This window comes from Oncorhynchus mykiss, chromosome 16 (assembly GCF_013265735.2).
Source record: "Oncorhynchus mykiss isolate Arlee chromosome 16, USDA_OmykA_1.1, whole genome shotgun sequence".
Classification (NCBI taxonomy): domain Eukaryota; kingdom Metazoa; phylum Chordata; class Actinopteri; order Salmoniformes; family Salmonidae; genus Oncorhynchus; species Oncorhynchus mykiss.
This window is the reverse complement of record NC_048580.1, coordinates 27264981-27282620: the sequence shown is the minus strand read 5'-3', so window position 1 is coordinate 27282620 and position 17640 is coordinate 27264981. Positions and strand designations below refer to the sequence as shown.

Genomic DNA, 17640 nt, shown 5'->3' with positions numbered 1-17640 from the left:
ATATGTGACTGAGCTAAAGGGTAGAGCTATCGCTTTCAAGGAGTGGGACTCTAACCCGGAAGCTTATAAGAAATCCTGCTATGCCCTCCAATGAACCATCAAACAGGCAAAGCATCAATACATGACTAAGATTGAATTGTACTACACCGGCTCCGATGCTCGTCGGATGTGGCAGGGCTTGCAAACTATTACGGACTACAAAGGGAAGCACAGCCGCAAGCTGCCCATTGACACGAGCCTACCAGACGAGCTAAATTACCTCTATGCTCACTTCGAGGCAAGCAACACTGAAGCATGCATGAAAGCATCAGCTGTTCCGGACGATTGTGTGATCACACTCTCCGTAGCCGATGTAAGACCTTTGAACAGGTCAACATTCACAAGGCTGCAGGGCCAAACGGATTACCAGGACGTGTACTCCGAGCATGCGCTGACCAACTAGCAAGTGTCTTCACTGACATTTTCAATCTGTCCCTGACTGAGTCTGTAATACCAACATGTTTCAAGCAGACCACCATAGTCCCTGTGCCAAAGAACACTAAGGTAACCTGCCTAAATGACTACCAACTCGTAGCACTCAAATCTGTAGCCATGAAGTGCTTTGAAAGGCTGGTCATGGCTTACATCAACACCATAATCCCAGAAACCCTAGACCCACTCCAATTTGTATACTGCCCTAACAGATCCACAGATGATGCAATCTCTATTGCACTCCACACTGCCATTTCCCACCTGGACAAAAGGAACACCTAAGTGAGAATGCTACCACTCAGCGTTCAACACCATAGTGCCCTCAAAACTCATCACAAAGCTAAGGACCCTGGGACTAAACACCTCCCTCTGCAACTGGATCCTGGACTTCCTGATGGGCCGCCCCCAGGTGGTAAGGGTAGGTAACAATACATCCGCCATGCTGATCCTTAACACGGGGGCCCCCCGGGTGCGTGCCCTGTCCCCTCCTGTACTCCCTGTGCACTCATGACTGCATGGCCAGGCACGACTCCAACACCATCATTAAGTTTGCAGATGACACAACAGTGGTAGGCCTGATCACTGACAACAATGAGACAGCCTATAGGGAGGAGGTCAGAGACCTGGCCGTGTGGTGCCAGGACAATAACCTCTCCCTCAACGTGATCAAGACAAAGGAGATGATTGTGGACTACAAGAAAAGGAGGACTGAGCACCATTCTCATCGACAAGGCTGTAGGGGAGCAGGTTGAGAGCATTAAGTTCCTGGGTGTCTACATCACCAACAAACTATCATGGTCCAAACACACCAAGACAGTCATGAAGAGTGCAGGAGACTGAAAATGGGCATGGGTTCTCAGATCCTCAAAAGATTCAATAGCTGCACCATCGAGAGCATCCTAACTCTTTGCATCACTGCCTGGTTTGGCAATTACTCGGCCTCCAACCACAAGGCACTACAGAGGGTAGTGCGTACGGCCCAGTACATCACTGGGGCCAAGCTTCCTGTCATCCAGGACCTCTATACCAGGTGGTGTCAGAGGAGGGCCCTAAAAATTGTCAAAGACCCCCGCCACCCTAGTCATGGACTGTTCTATCTGCTACCGCACGACAAGCGGTACCGGAGCACCAAGTCTAGGTCCAAGAGGCTTAACAGTTTCTACCCACAAGCCATAAGTCTCCTGAACATCTAATCAGATGGCTACCCATACTATTTGCATTGTCCCCCCCCCCCCCTTTACTCTGCTGCTACTCTCTGTTTATTATCTATGCATACTGTAGTCACTTACTGTAGTCACTAACTCTACCTACATGTACATGTTACCTCAATTACCTCGACTAACCTGTGCCCCCACACATTGACTCTGTGCCGGTACCCCCTGTAAATAGCTTCGCTACTGTTATTTTACTGCTGCATTGTTTCATTTAATTATTTGTTATTTTTCACTTTGTCTTAAAACTGCATTGTTGGTTAAGGGCTTGTAAAGTAAGCATTTCACTGTCAGGTCTATCTATACCTGTTGTATTCGGTGCGTTTGAGAAATAAATTTTGATTTGAATATGTCGAAAGGGACTTTTATTTTGAACTTTTTTGAAATTCTATGACCCGGAAGTATTTCATTTGTGGTTCTGACGAGACGATGATCTGACAAATGTTGTTTATGTCCAATTTTTCTCTAATCTGTTGTTAAATGTCCCCGTCTAGAGATATCGAATCAAGAATCTGTCGGACACCCTAGCACAAAAGTCGGTTTGTGATTAACTTGTATTTCAGGCGGATTCCATGCTCTAAGGAGTGAGAGGAGAAGTCAGATGGGTAAGGTTCCATTAGTAGTATTTATCCTTCTACGTTATCCGTCGTGAAAATGTAATGTAAATATATGTCATTAACCACGTTTCCATCCACAGTTTTTATGCAAGGAAAGTCCCATAGATAAAAAAAAATCGGCGCAGCTGTGGAAGTTTTGGTGTAATGTTATAAATGCCGACAGATATTTTGTTTTTTTGACATTGTATCTTTTTGTGTCGGTAAAAGTCATTATGATGGAAATGGCGGTGGAAACGCCTTTATGCGCAAATGTTGATATAACCATCAAATCGACGTACATTTGGAGGCACGCGATGATATGGTGTGTGGTCATCCCACTAGTACGACTCGGGAAACCATACAGTTTATTAAGATACATATGAAATAAGTTACGATTAACTTCACATGGTGGTGAAAGTGCACGGTGTTGAGCTTGATGCTGCTTTCCAATAAATATCGAGGGTATTAGTCTAGGGACATGATGTTCGATGCTTGACAAATCCAAATATTATCGCTCTTATCCATAATAATCTCATCATGTAGAATAGACAACCCCCACAGCCTACCCGCAATGTATCTGCGAGCTGCTGGCTATAGAGCGCAGGTGCCAAGACCAGAGTAGGCACATTTGCTATTGTGACAAAACTATCGGTAGAGTTGAAAATGCGATTGAAACACATTGAACTTTAGATTATTATTCGGTTATTATTCGGTACATGAAAATGTAAGTGTAAATGTTGTGTGTAATACGTCATCGCGCACTGATAAAAAAAAATCCGCAATACATCCATTTGGTGGGAAAATTGGCATATTGTCTAGAATATTCGCATGAAAATCTGTCGCCATTTGGATGAAAACCTAGCCACTGCCTTGGAAGTCTTGCACTCCATTTATGGCAACATTGTTGCTTGAACAGAACATATGTAGCAGTTGCATTGTTTCATTCATGTGATACATTTTACACCACGTTTTAACTGTATTTCTAGTGCTGATTTTTAAGAGTTTTGCACCTCATCTATTAAGCAGATGGAAGCCTTCGAAAGATGTCTAAAATTGAGCGTCTGAACGCCCGTGTGGCGAAACTGCTGACGGTGGCGGTGCATGAGGTTCTGCAGGTGGTTAAAGAGACGGTGTCAGAGTATCAGGAGAACACGGCCAGAACTCAAAGAGAGAATGAGAGTCTGAGGAAAATTCTGCAGGAACTCCAGGATAAGATGAAGAGAGAGAACACAGGTGAGTGAGTGCTAGGCGATGTTCCCTTGCGCATTGTACTCTAAACTAGGTCTTCCACCTCAAAGCACAAGAGGATTTTGACACCCACCATCTCAGATTATGAAATTGTTTCTGTTGTTAAACAGATAATATTAGCATTCCTGCAACATTATTTTGTTTAAATGTACTTTTGAGCTTCTTAGAAATTAAGCAAATTGATGGCACCCAAATTGTCCATTTAAATGTATAGGATTCATATTAGAGGTCGACTGATTATGATTTTTCAGTGCCGATACCGATTATTGGAGGGCCAAACAAAGCCGATACCAATTAATTCTTTATTTGTAATGACAAATACAACAATACTGAATGAACACGTATTTTAACTTAATATAATACATCAATAAAATAAATTTAGCCTCAAATAAATAATGAAACATGTTCAATTTGGTTTAAATAATGCAAAAACAAAGTGTTGGAGAAGAAAGTAAAAGTGCAATATGTGCCATGTAAGAAAGCTAACATTTAAGTTCCTTGCTCAGAGCATGAGAACATATGAAAGCTGGTGGTTCCTTTTAATATGAGTCTTCAATATTCCCAGGTAGGAAGTGTTAGGTTGTAGTTATTATAGGAATTATAGGACTATTTCTCTCTCTACCGTTTGTATTTCATTAACCTTTGACTATTGGATGTTCTTATAGGCACTTTAGTATTGCCAGTGTAACAGTATAGCTTCCGTCCCTCTCCTTGCTCCTACCTGGGCTCAAACCAGGAACACATCGACAACAGCCACACTCGAAGCAGCGTTACCCATGCAGAGCAAGGGGAACAACCACTCCAAGTCTCAGAGCGAGTGATGTTTGAAACGCTATTAGCGTGCACCCCGCTAACTAGCTAGCCATTTCACATCGGTTACACCAGCCTAATCTCGGGAGATGATAGGCTTGAGGTCATAAACAGTGCAATGCTTGAAGCATTGCGAAGAGCAGCTGGCAAAACACTTACGAGCCTGCTGGTGCCTACCACTGCTCAGTCAGACTGCTCTATCAAATCATAGACTTAGTTATAACATAATAACACACAGAAGTACGAGCCTTAGGTCATTAATAACAAGACGTTCATTCTTTCAGTGAAATACGGAATCGTTCCGTATTTTATCTAACGGGTGACATCCATAAGTCTAAATATTCCTGTACATTGCACAACCTTCAATGTTATGTCATAATTACGTAAAATTCTGGCAAATTAGGCAGACCAAACGGTTGCATATACACTGACTCTGCGTGCAATGAACGCAAGAGAAGTGACACAATTTCACCTGGTTAATAATGCCTGCTAACCTGGATTTCTTTTAGCTAAATATGCAGGTTTAAAAATATATACTTCTGTGTATTGATTTTAAGAAAGGCATTGATGTTTATAGTTAGGTACACATTGGAGCAACGATAGTCCTTTTTCACGAATACGCACCACATCGATTATATGCAACGCAGGACATACTAGATAAACTAGTAATATCATCAACCATGTGTAGTTAACTAGTGATTACGATTGATTGTTTTTTATAAGGTAAGTTTAATGCTAGGTAGCAACTTACCTTGGCTTACTGCATTCGCGTAACAGGCAGGCTCCTTGTGGAGTGCAATGTAATCAGGTGGTTAGAGCGTTGAACTAGTTAACTGTAAGGTTGCAAGATTGAATCCCCGAGCTGACAAGGTAAAAATCAGTCGTTCTGCCCCTGAACAAGGCAGTTAACCCACCGTTCCTAGGCCGTCATTGAAAATAAGAATGTGTTCTTAACTGACTTGCGTAGTTAAATAAAGGTGTAAAAAAAAAAAAAAAAAACATCGGCCAAATCGTTGTCCGATTGTTATGAAAACTTGAAATCGGCCCCAATTAATCAGCCGTTCCGATTAATCAGTCGACCTCTAATTCATATAATATTCAATAATATAATATAGTACCTTGCATCTGATTTTGACATTATTTTTTATTTTACAGTGAGTAAGAAATCCCCAAAATTGTCAAGTCACCCATGGTAACTCAACACCCCACCCCAAGAACTAGTATATTGTATCAGTTCTCTCTGTCTGACGTAGTATGAAGTTGTTAGGTTTATGTCCCGTCCTACATCCTGATATTACAAGGTTCTAACCACTAGGTGCTATTACAGTGCCTTGCAAAAGAATTCGGCCCCCTTGAACTTTGCGACCTTTTGCCACATTTCAGGCTTCAAACATAAAGATATAAAACTGTATTTTTTTGTGAAGAATCAACAACAAGTGGGACACAATCATGAAGTGGAACGACATTTATTGGATATTTCAAACTTTTTTAACAAATCAAAAACTGAAAAATTGGGTGTGCAAAATTATTCAGCCCCCTTAAGTTAATACTTTGTAGCGCCACCTTTTGCTGCGATTACAGCTGTAAGTCGCTTGGGGTATGTCTCTATCAGTTTTGCACATCGAGAGACTGAATTTTTTTCCCATTCCTCCTTGCAAAACAGCTCGAGCTCAGTGAGGTTGGATGGAGAGCATTTGTGAACAGCAGTTTTCAGTTCTTTCCACAGATTCTCGATTGGATTCAGGTCTGGACTTTGACTTGGCCATTCTAACACCTGGATATGTTTATTTTTGAACCATTCCATTGTAGATTTTGCTTTATGTTTTGGATCATTGTCTTGTTGGAAGACAAATCTCCGTCCCAGTCTCAGGTCTTTTGCAGACTCCATCAGGTTTTCTTCCAGAATGGTCCTGTATTTGGCTCCATCCATCTTCCCATCAATTTTAACCATCTTCCCTGTCCCTGCTGAAGAAAAGCAGGCCCAAATCATGATGCTGCCACCACCATGTTTGACAGTGGGGATGGTGTGTTCAGCTGTGTTGCTTTTATGCCAAACATAACGTTTTGCATTGTTGCCAAAAAGTTCAATTTTGGTTTCATCTGACCAGAGCACCTTCTTCCACATGTTTGGTGTGTCTCCCAGGTGGCTTGTGGCAAACTTTAAACGACACTTTTTATGGATATCTTTAAGAAATGGCTTTCTTCTTGCCACTCTTCCATAAAGGCCAGATTTGTGCAATATACGACTGATTGTTGTCCTATGGACAGAGTCTCCCACCTCAGCTGTAGATCTCTGCAGTTCATCCAGAGTGATCATGGGCCTCTTGGCTGCATCTCTGATCAGTCTTCTCCTTGTATGAGCTGAAAGTTTAGAGGGACGGCCAGGTCTTGGTAGATTTGCAGTGGTCTGATACTCCTTCCATTTCAATATTATCGCTTGCACAGTGCTCCTTGGGATGTTTAAAGCTTGGGAAATCTTTTTGTATCCAAATCCGGCTTTAAACTTCTTCACAACAGTATCTCGGACCTGCCTGGTGTGTTCCTTGTTCTTCATGATGCTCTCTGCGCTTTTGACGGACCTCTGAGACTATCACAGTGCAGGTGCATTTATACGGAGACTTGATTACACACAGGTGGATTGTATTTATCATCATTAGTCATTTAGGTCCACATTGGATCATTCAGAGATCCTCACTGAACTTCTGGAGAGAGTTTGCTGCACTGAAAGTAAAGGGGCTGAATAATTTTGCACGCCCAATTTTTCAGTTTTTGATTTGTTAAAAAAGTTTGAAATATCCAATAAATGTCGTTCCACTTCATGATTGTGTCCCACTTGTTGTTGATTCTTCACAAAAAAATACAGTTTTATATCTTTATGTTTGAAGCCTGAAATGTGGCAAAAGGTCGCAAAGTTCAAGGGGGCCGAATACTTTCGCAAGGCACTGTAGGTGATAGCCGTGACACCTCCCTCAATGTTAAAGGGACAGTTCCACCAAATTTCAAAATGATGTTTGTTTCCTTAACCTGTAAGCAGTATATGGACAATGTATGACAGAAATCATGCTTTGGTTTTGTTGTCAACTGTCTCAAATGCTAACTTTTTAGCACATCTAATGCAAGTCAATGGTACCTAATATTATCATGTTTACTCTTAACACCTTAATCATCCTAAAAAAGTGTCTACAATTTGATTGTGTAACTCAATGATGTTAGTTATAGATACTATAGATAGTTATAGATACCACCCTGCATACCACTTCTGGCTTGCTTCTGAAGCTCAGTCCCTGGATGGGAGACCAGATGCTGCTGGAAGTGGTGTTGGAGGGCCAGTAGGAGGCACTCTTTCCTCTGGTCTAAAAAATATCCCAATGCCCCAGGGCAGTGATTGCCCTGTGTAGGGTGCTGTCTTTCGGATGGGACGTTAAACGGGTGTCCTGACTCTCTGTGGTCATTAAAGATCCCATGGCACTTGTCGTAAGAGTAGGGGTGTTAACCCCGGTGTCCTGGCTAAATTCCCAATCTGGCCATCACGGTCACCTAATAATCCCCAGTTTACAATTGGCTCATTCATCCCCCTCCTCTCCCCTGTAACTATTCCCCAGGTCGTTGCTGCAAATGAGAATGTGTTCTCGGTCAACTTACCTGGTAAAATAACGGATAAATAAAAAATGTGGATATGAAGTATGAAAATGCGAATATACAGTTGAAGTCGAAAGTTTACATATGCTTATGTTGGAGATATTGAAACTCGTTTTTCAACCACTCCACAAATGTTATTGTTAACAAACTATAGTTTTGGCAAGTCGGTTAGGACATCTACTTTGTGCATGACACAAGTAATTTTTCCAACAATTGTTTACAGATTATTTTACTTATAATTCACTGTATCACAATTCCCGTAGGTCAGAAGTTTACATGCACTAAGTTGACTGTGCCTTTTAAACGGCTTGGAAAATTCCAGAAAATTATGTCATGGCTTTAGAAGCTTCTGATTGGCTATTTGACATCATTTGAGTCAATTAGAGGTGTACCTGTGGATGTATTTCAAGGCCTACCTTCAAACGCAGTGCCTCTTTGCTTGACATCATGGGAAAATCAAAAGAAATCAGCCAAGACTACAGAAAAGCAATTGTAGATCTCCACAAGTCTGGCTCATCCTTGGGAGCAATTTCCAAATGCCTGAAGGTACCACATTCATCTGTACAAACAATAGTACACAAGTATAAACACCATGGGACCAAATCAATCCCAGAACAACAGCAAAAGACCTTGTGAAGATGCTGTAGGAAACGGGTACAAAAGTATCTATATCCACAGTAAAACAAGTTCTTTATCGACATAACCTGAAAGGCCGCTCAGCAAGGAAGAAGCCACTGCTCCAAAACCACCATTAAAAAAAGCCAGACTCCGGTTTGCAACTGCGCATGGTGACAAAGATTGTACCTTTTTTCTTATCGTACTCTCTGGTCTGATGTAACAAAAATTGAACTGTTTGGCCAAAATGACCATTGTTATGTTTGGAGGAAAAAGGGGGAGGCTTGCAAGCCGAATAACTCCATCCCAACCGTGAAGTACGGGGGTGGCAGCATCATGTTTTGGGGGTGCTTTGCTGCAGGAGGGACTGGTGCACTTCACAGGATGGAAAATTATGTGGATACATTGAAGCAACATCTCAAGACATCAGTCAGGAAGTTAAAGCTTGGTCGCAAATGGGTCTTCCAAATGGACAATGACCCCAAGCATACCTCAAAAGATGTTGCAAAATGGCTTAAGGACAACAAAGTCAAGGTATTGGAGTGGCCATCACAAAGCCCTGATCTCAATCCTTTAGAAAATGTGTGGGCAGAACTGATAAAGCGTGTGTGAGCAAGGAGGCCTACAAACCTGACTCAGTTATACCAGCTCTGTCGGGAGGAATGGGACAGAATTCACCCAACTTATTATGGGAAGCTTGTGGAAGGCTACCTGAAACATTTGACCCAAGTTAAACAATTTAAAGGCAATGCTACCAAATACTAATTGAGTGTATGTAAACTTCTGACCCACTGGGAATGTGATGAAATAATTAAAGCTGAAATAAATAATTCTCTCTACTATTATTCTGACATTTCACATTCTTAAAATAAGGTGGTGGTCCTAACTGACCTAAGGCAGGGACTTTTTACTAGGATTAAATGTCAGGATTTGTGAAAAACTGAGTTTAAATGTATTTGGCTAAGGTTAATGTAAACTTCCGACTTCAACTGTAGGTACCATTTACTTGCATTGGATTTGTGCTACAAATGCTAAAAAGTTAGCATTTGAAATGGTGGCCAGGTAAACAACCAAAGCAAGGGTTGCTGTCATACTGTTATAAAACCAATATGTAATTTGGGTGAACTATCCATTTAATAAAAATCACATAATAGCAGAAACAGCACTATCTAGTGGTTAGAACCTGGTAATATCAGGATGTAGAATGGGACATAAGCCTAACAATTTCAATTACTAATTTATCTGAATTGGGGGGGAGGACCAAATTCACTGAGAATACATTACATAGAATGAAGAAACAATACTCCGAGCTGCAGTTCTTTACTATTTGTCAGCCGTAGAGAACTGATACTGTAGACTCGTTTTGGGGGTGGGATTGGTGTGGTGTGACCGTGGGTGGCTTTTGACCATTTCTTTGCATTCCTCATGTCTTACTCATTGTTAGAAGAAAGTTGGGTCCAAATAGGACGTCAGGTACTATATTTATTGACTTTTTACAGTGCCTTCAGAAAGAATTCACACACTCCTTGACTTATTACACATTGGGGAAAGGGGGATACCTAGTCATTGTGTTACAGCCTGAATTCAAAATGGATGAAATGCTTTTTTTCTCTCTCACCCATCTACACACAATACCCTATAATGACAAAGTGAAAACATGTTTTCAGAAAATGTTTGTACATTTATTTCCAAATTAAATACAGAAATATTTCATTTAGTTAAGTGTTCACACCCCTAAGTCAATACATGTTAGAGCTGTAATCTGCCAAAGTAGAGCTGCCAAAGGTGATTATGTCTTTGTGTAAGTCTAAGAGCTTTGCACACCTGGATTGTACAATATTTGCACATTATTATTTGAAAAAATTAACAAGGCCACTCAGGAATATTCAATGTCGTCTTGTTAAGCAACTCCAGTGTATATTTGGCCTTGTGTTTTAGGTTATTGCCCTGCTGAAATGTGAATTTGAAAGCAGACTGAACCAGGTTTTCCTCTAGGATTTTGCCTGTGCTTAGCTTTATTCAGTTTATTTTTATCCTAAAAAAAACTCCATAGTCTTTGCTGATGACAAGCATACCAATAACATGATTTAGCCACCACCATGCTTGAAAATATGAAGAGTGGTACTCTGTGATGTTTTGTGTTGGATTTGCACCTAACATAACACTTTTTGTATTCTGGATATTTTGTTGCACACTTTTTTTTTTGTAGTACTACTTTAGTGCCTTATTGCAAACAGGATGCATGTTTTGGAATATAAAAAAAAATCTGAACAGGCTTCCTTCTTTTCACTCTGTCATTTAGGTTATTATTGTGGAGTGACTGCAATGTTGTTGATCCATCCTCAGTTTTCTCCCATCACAGCCATTAATCTCTGTAACTGTTTTAAAATCACCTTTGGCCTCATGGTGAAATCCCTGAGTGGTTTCATTCCTCTCCGGCATCTGAATTATGAAGGACGCCTGTGTCTTTGTAGTGACTGGGTGTGTTGATACGCCCATCCCAAAGTGTAATTAATAACTTCACCATGTTCAAAGGGATATTCAATGTCTACTTTTTTTTTTCTTCCCATCTACCAATAGGTGCCTTTCTTTGTGAGGCATTGGAAAACCTCCCAGCTCTTTGTGGTTGAATCTGTGTTTGAAATGCACTGCTTGACTAAGGGACCTTACAATTATCTGTATGTGTTTGGGTACAGAGATGAGGTAGTCTTTCAAAAATCATGTTAAACACTATTATTGCACACAGTGAGTCCAAGCAACTTAAGTTACTTGTTCAGCAAATGTTATATTCCTGAATGTATTTAGGCTTGCCATAACAAAGGGGTTGAATACTTATTGACTCGATTTCAGCTTTTCATTTTTTATGAATTTGTAAAAATGTCTAAAAACATAATTACACTTTGACATTATGGGGTATTTTGTGCAGGCCAGTTACACAATCTCTTGCTGAAATGACATGGAATGACCCAACCCTAACAAGCTCCAGGGGCTAGCCTCTTGTTTGGTCTCCAGGAGATTGAGAACAAACTAAATACAGAAAGACACATTTACATTTCACAATGGACAAATAAAATGGTATTGCTTATGACCACCATCAGCTACCCTCCCCCAGTCAATTGCCTATTACCTTGCTATAAGCCAATATGCATCTTGTTCATGTTCACAGGTGCTGTGCAGACTGTGACTGTCCAACTTGAGCTGCAGAATTGTAAGCAGGAACTTTCCCTGGGGGAGGACACTGAACTCTTCCCGTCTGAAGAGGAGTTGACAGAGATTCTCTCTCCAGAGCCACATGATGGGCTTACCAGCGAAAAACCCTTTGGAGTCCAAACATTTGGCTTTCCTCCTATCAGTTTGAAAAAGAAGAGCAGGTCGTTCCACTCACCGTGTGGCCCAAGGAGCTTGCTGGCCGAGGAACGACCAGAAACGACCACACAGAGCAGAGAGTTGGATCTTAAATCTGAGATAGGACATGATACACATGTAAAGGAACACCACACTCTGGTGGCTGATACTGCGCTGTCAGAAACACTATTGAGTCATATGAACTCCACTCACACCGTTTCAAACTCACTTTTCCCAAACGATTCCCCTCAGGCCTCTCAACCACTGCTGACTTTTGAGGAGATCAAACCAGAACCCGAAGTGGAAGAGTATGTCACATATTCAACACCAAAGCATTTTTATGACTGTGCAGGCTCAAGCCACATTTTACCCCAGACCCAACTCAATCGAGAGCCTCTTCAACCTAACTCAGGGTCTTATGAACTTGTGTACTTCCAGCCTAACCAAAATTGCTCAGGGGAATCATTTGCATTGGGAAACAATGCTGAATCGGCATTGGACAGATTTGAGGAACAGCACAATTCCCTCCCGTTTAGGAAATCTTTTGGTGGAGCAGGAGGGTTGAGAATACTCCAGCGACATCTCGGTAGTGAGAAGCGCTACTGCTGTCCTCTGTGTGGCCGGTGCTTCAGTCACGCTGGTGATTTTAAAAAACACAAGAGGGTCCACACTGGTGAGAAGCCATACTGTTGTTCTGTGTGCGGAAAGCGTTTCAGTCAGTCAGGCTACCTAAAAATACACCAAAGGTACCACACTGGAGAGCGACCGTATGGCTGTACCCAGTGTGGGAAACGCTTCAGTCATTCTAGTAATTTCAAGAAGCACCAGCTCACTCACCTAGGATCAGTGCCATAATGTATGAGAACATAAGGGATCTTTGACTGAGAACTATGGCATTCCGTTAATTTAGAGTTGGTCAGATTAAGTGTATGGGGGAAATGTTCTGGAAAGTGAAAGGATAATATCTAACAGGAGAGAATTGCTTACTTTGTGTTTGACTTGACAGTTTTCTGATGTGGACAATATTGTGAAAAGCTGGTATTGACATTTTCAGCACCAAATCTCACTGATAGAAATAATGCGCAAGACCACAAATTACTGTATTATTCCTGACAATGGTGGTGTGGGTCTGGGAATCTTCCTATTTGATATTTACGACTAGTAAACCTCTAAATTTGATTAGAATGTGTAATTCTTGTCATTTTGAATAAACAAATATTTTTCTCCAAACCAAAATGTACGTACTATTACATGTATGTGTTAATAAAATATTCCACTGTTGGGACTACATATAATGAAAATCACCGTCAAAGTGAAACACGAATTTGAGGGCGCGTCCGTTCTGGCAACCGCCCCTTTACGTGACTTGCGGAAGTGACGAGCCCTGTGCTACAACAAAACAGTTCATCCGTTATCCAGAAATGGACACAGGTGAGACATTTTATGTTGAACTTGCATGTTGATCGCTCAGACGACGACGAAGAAGAAAACATCGGAGCCAAAACAGGCATTGATGTAGTCGGAAGCTAACGTTAGCATGTCAGAGCCTCTGCGTGTTAAGATCTGTAACCTTAGCAGCTAGTTAGCTTACAACAGCTACCATTGGACGGTCATCGATGGCTTCAAAGTAAGCCCTGCCCTGCCTTTTTACATGAAACTTGGACGGTCTCACAGTCATTTACTGCACTTTGTAGTCCTGTAACCTAATTTGTAAATCATGTCGAAAATTGAGCGTCTGAACGCTCGTGTGGCGAAGCTGCTGACGGTGGCGGTGCATGAGGTTCTGGAGGTGGTGAAAGAGACTGTGTCTGAGTACCAGGAGAAAACAGCCAGAACTCAGAGAGAGAACTTGAGTCTGAGGAGGAGACTACAGGAACTTCAGGAAAAGATGAAGAGAGAGAACACAGGTGAGATTCAATGCTTGTTGTTGAAGTAATAGACCTAGTTGACTGTAAAAATGAGGAGGGCCTGACTGTTTCTGCTCTGAGTCTATTATGTTGGGTTGCTCAGATGAGACTGCTATCAAGTTGTTGGGGGTAGTTTTCCTCAAAAGCACATGTAGCAGAAACTAGGTAAATTCTGATGTTTAGATAGTCCTTTAGTTATTCATCTGTGGGGACAGATGAGAAACGCTGTTGTGATATGCCTGATCAAATTAATACAATCAACAATTGTTACCCTCTGGTGTTTGGTGTGGTTTTCTGATACCATCTTTGTCATTGGCAGCTCAACAGTCTGCCCCTGCTCCCACAGCCATTTCAGGTAAAACCGAGCAGGAGGAGGGAAGCGAGGGCAGCCCCTGGCCGCAGGACCCAGAGTCTACACAGTACGAGGACAAACCATTGCTCACCCAGAAACCGTGGAGGAGACTGGAGATCGAGTACAACAACTCACTGGAGCTAGACCCCTTGGAGGACTCCGAGACTGAGTGTAATGTCACACTAACGTTAGCTGAGCGTAGCGGAGCGCCTCCCGAGAGGTTGTCACAGGTGACAGAGGCAGCCCTGACTGTATACATGCCTCATTCTCTGTGTGACGCCGACCTAGACTCCATGCACACTGGACATATGTCCTCCAACATGTTACCCTTAAGCCATCCCAGCTCTCCTCCTCACCCAGGTCTGTTCTCAGGTGAAATCAAAACTGAACCTGAGCACTTGGAATATTCCTCTGCCCCCCAAGAGACCCCAGACCAGAACCCATTTTTTGAGTGCGAAGACTCGAATAGTAGCGCAACACATAATCACAGTGCCCCGGAACCCATGCAGAACAACCCGGAAATGCACGGTGTAGTGCACTACATCAATGCAGAAGGTCTAAACACCTTTGTGGACACGTTTCCCTTCACATGTCACCCAGAGTTGGTCCAGGACGCCAGGCGACAAAATAGGCCTCTGCTTAGGCGTGAGGAGAGCCACAGCTGCATCCTGTGCGGGAAGACGTTCAGCCGGATCGGGAATCTTCGAATCCACCAGCGCTGTCACACAGGGGAGAAACCCTACTGCTGCCTGCACTGTGGGAGACGCTTCAGTCACGCTGGGAACCTGCAGAAACACAAGAGGGTTCACACTGGGGAAAGACCGTATGGCTGCCAACAGTGCGGCAAGACTTTCAGTCAGTCCAGTCACCTTAAGAAGCATCAGAGAATTCACGTTGTCAGGCATCTTAGTGTTGAATAAAGTTTCAGACTTTCAGATTTAATTGTCCTTGAATCGAAAGTGAAGTGCATTTGTTGAACTTTGGCCTGTTTGTATGGATGTTGGGGTGATTTTGTGCTGCACCCCTGAAGCATAGTGTGCCACTTACTACATGGTCACAAGGTATAATGTAGACCACACTTTTTGAGAGTGAAATTGGAGCTAGTTTGTGTAACAGCGTTGTCTGACCCTCTCCATGCTCGAACCAGGGACCCTCTGAAAACAACAACTGTCTCCAAAGTATCATTAACTATTGCTCCACAAAAGCTGCAGACCTTGCAAAGCATGGGAAACAACTACTTCAAGGTCTCAGAGCAGGTGATTTCACCGATTTGAACTCTACTGGTGCGCGCCGCTAACTAGCTAGCCAAATTTTACATTGGCTGCACTCAACCTACTTTGACCTCTGGACAAAGCCCAACTGTGTGATCCCGGTCAACAGCATTCATGTAACAGTGTTGCTTCCGTCCCTCTCCTTACTTGAACCAGGGACCCTATGAACACACAACAAACTGTCACCCACAAAGCATTGTTACCGGTCACTCCATAAAAGCGCCAGGCTTTTGCAGAGTAAGGGAAACCTCTACTTCAAAGTCTCAGAGCGGGTGACGTCTACTAGCGTGCACCGATAACTAGCTAGCCATTTCACATCGGTTACACTGGGATCAAACCAGCAACTGGCCTGTAGAGCCAACAACGTGACTGTGACTGCACTAACTGCATTCCCAATAGTCAACTCATGGAAGTGTTTGTAAGATCATTACAATGTAAGTTATCTTAATTGACATAATCAAGCATGGATCAATACACGCTATATGGACTGACAGTGTGTATGCAGCATGTGTTTCATAGATAAGCTGTTCAAATAAATGTATAATTGGTTGATGTGTGACAGCATTTGATACTTACAGGCTCATTGGATAGTTCACCCAAATGACAAAATCACATATTGGTTTCCTTACCCTGTAAGCATAATGTCCTGTGGTTTGTTTAATTGATTCTCCCCTTAAAATAACCCTAATTCATCCGAGTGGATCAGCTTGAGCAACGTGAGGTGTAGAATCACTGATCTACATAGTAGATAATAGTATTCCCTACCAAATAATAGGCTTTGTACAATTAAGTTTTGTAGAGCTTTGCCTCCACTGGCTTAGGTGATCCCACAGCCAAACACACAGACATTGATTGATTGGACACAGCGTATGTCACCTAGAAAAGGACGTTTTAGTAGAAACTTTGTGCACTTGCTCAGCTGGCTGAAAGTATTATTATTAATAGTGGAAAAAGTTTACATAGTGAGATAGGCTTATATAATTGAGATATCTTCCAAGAAAAGATGGGGTGGCAGGTAGCCTAGTGGTTTGAGTGTTGGACTAGTAACCAAAAGGTTGCAAGATCGAATCCCCGAGCTGACAAGGTAAAAACCTGTTGTTCTGCCTCTGAACAAGGCAGTTAACCCACTCGGCTGTCATTGAAAATAAGAATTTGTTCTTAACTTACTTGCCTAGTTAAATAAAGGTTACAAATAATGTAAAAAAAACAATACCTTCAAATGCTTAGTTTAAAAATAGTTATCATTGAAGCAGCTAAAGTAAGAATGCATTGAAACCCATCTTAATTCATGCAAACCCTTCACATGTGGGAAATGGTCTACATGGATAGGGCTAAATGTACATGTTTGTTACAGAAGAAATATGAAAAGCAGATGCATAACCATGATTTTGGAGTTAATGGGGATATTATTAGACCAAAGGTGAGTACACAACAGTTCACCAGGCACAAGTCTTAATCCAAACATTTCATTGATTTTAAATGTGTATTTTATATTTACTGTACTTTTCGCCGCATTTGTTGATAATGAAATCAGAAACTACTCTGGATACATTCAGTAACAAGACTATTACTGGAAAATTGTGGAAGACAAAAGTGACAAGGGTGAAAGGACTAACTGGTCTCCAAGTGACCACACACCTCTCAAGTGTCTACAGTTCCTAATCAATTTCAATGCACTTTTATGACTCAAAGAAGTCTTCAACTAGGTACATTTCTTTTACCTATATGATCTGACAGTGTTAGGCTTTCACAAGGCAATTCAGATAAATATATTGTAATTTTGGTTCACATAGAAAGGAGTCACGAGTACATTCAGGTGCGTGTGCCACAGCAAATGTTCTTCCCCATGAACGAACAGGCTCATTGTGTTCAGAATAACCCAGTGTATGATGACATAACAGACAACAACAACATTGCAGAAGTTGCCCAATTATCGGGAGGGATGGGGGCAACTTCTTGTTGGTGCGGTGCTCAAGTTATCGGGAGGGATGGGGGCAACTTCTTGTTGGTGCGGTGCTCAAGTAATCGGGAATGATGGGGGCAACTTCTTGTTGGTGCGGTGCTCAAGTTATTGGGAGGGATGGGGGCAACTTCTTGTTGGTGCGGTGCTCAAGTTCAGAATGTCTTGTCAGTCAAAATACACAATGCTGTGAATTGCCATGTATAGCATGTTGC

General features: G+C 42.0%; 1 protein-coding gene across 5 annotated transcripts; it reads left to right on the top strand.

Annotated features, from left to right (window-relative positions):
* Window positions 1-2061: 2061 nt before the first annotated feature.
* LOC110491756 (zinc finger protein 135) lies at window positions 2062-16015 on the top strand. 5 transcript variants are annotated; one of them, XM_036946635.1, is made up of 4 exons: window positions 2062-2287; window positions 3302-3511; window positions 11757-13842; window positions 14189-16015. In XM_036946635.1, exons 3-4 carry the CDS (start codon window positions 13653-13655, stop codon window positions 15112-15114), a joined length of 1116 nt encoding a protein of 371 aa, XP_036802530.1. In that variant the 5' UTR covers window positions 2062-2287; window positions 3302-3511; window positions 11757-13652; the 3' UTR covers window positions 15115-16015. The 5 variants fall into 5 exon arrangements, with proteins under 5 accessions (XP_036802530.1, XP_036802529.1, XP_021421122.2 ...); XM_036946634.1 differs by having other exon boundaries at window positions 2065-2287; window positions 14162-16015; XM_021565447.2 differs by lacking the exon at window positions 14189-16015 and having other exon boundaries at window positions 2071-2287; window positions 3305-3511; window positions 11757-13171.
* Window positions 16016-17640: the final 1625 nt, after the last annotated feature.

Excerpts from the sequence above, each read along its gene's own strand:
- LOC110491756 (XM_021565446.2), top strand. Across the intron at positions 3,512-11,756 it reads GATGAAGAGAGAGAACACAG|GTGCTGTGCAGACTGTGACT; the intron begins GTGAGTGAGTGC and ends TCATGTTCACAG.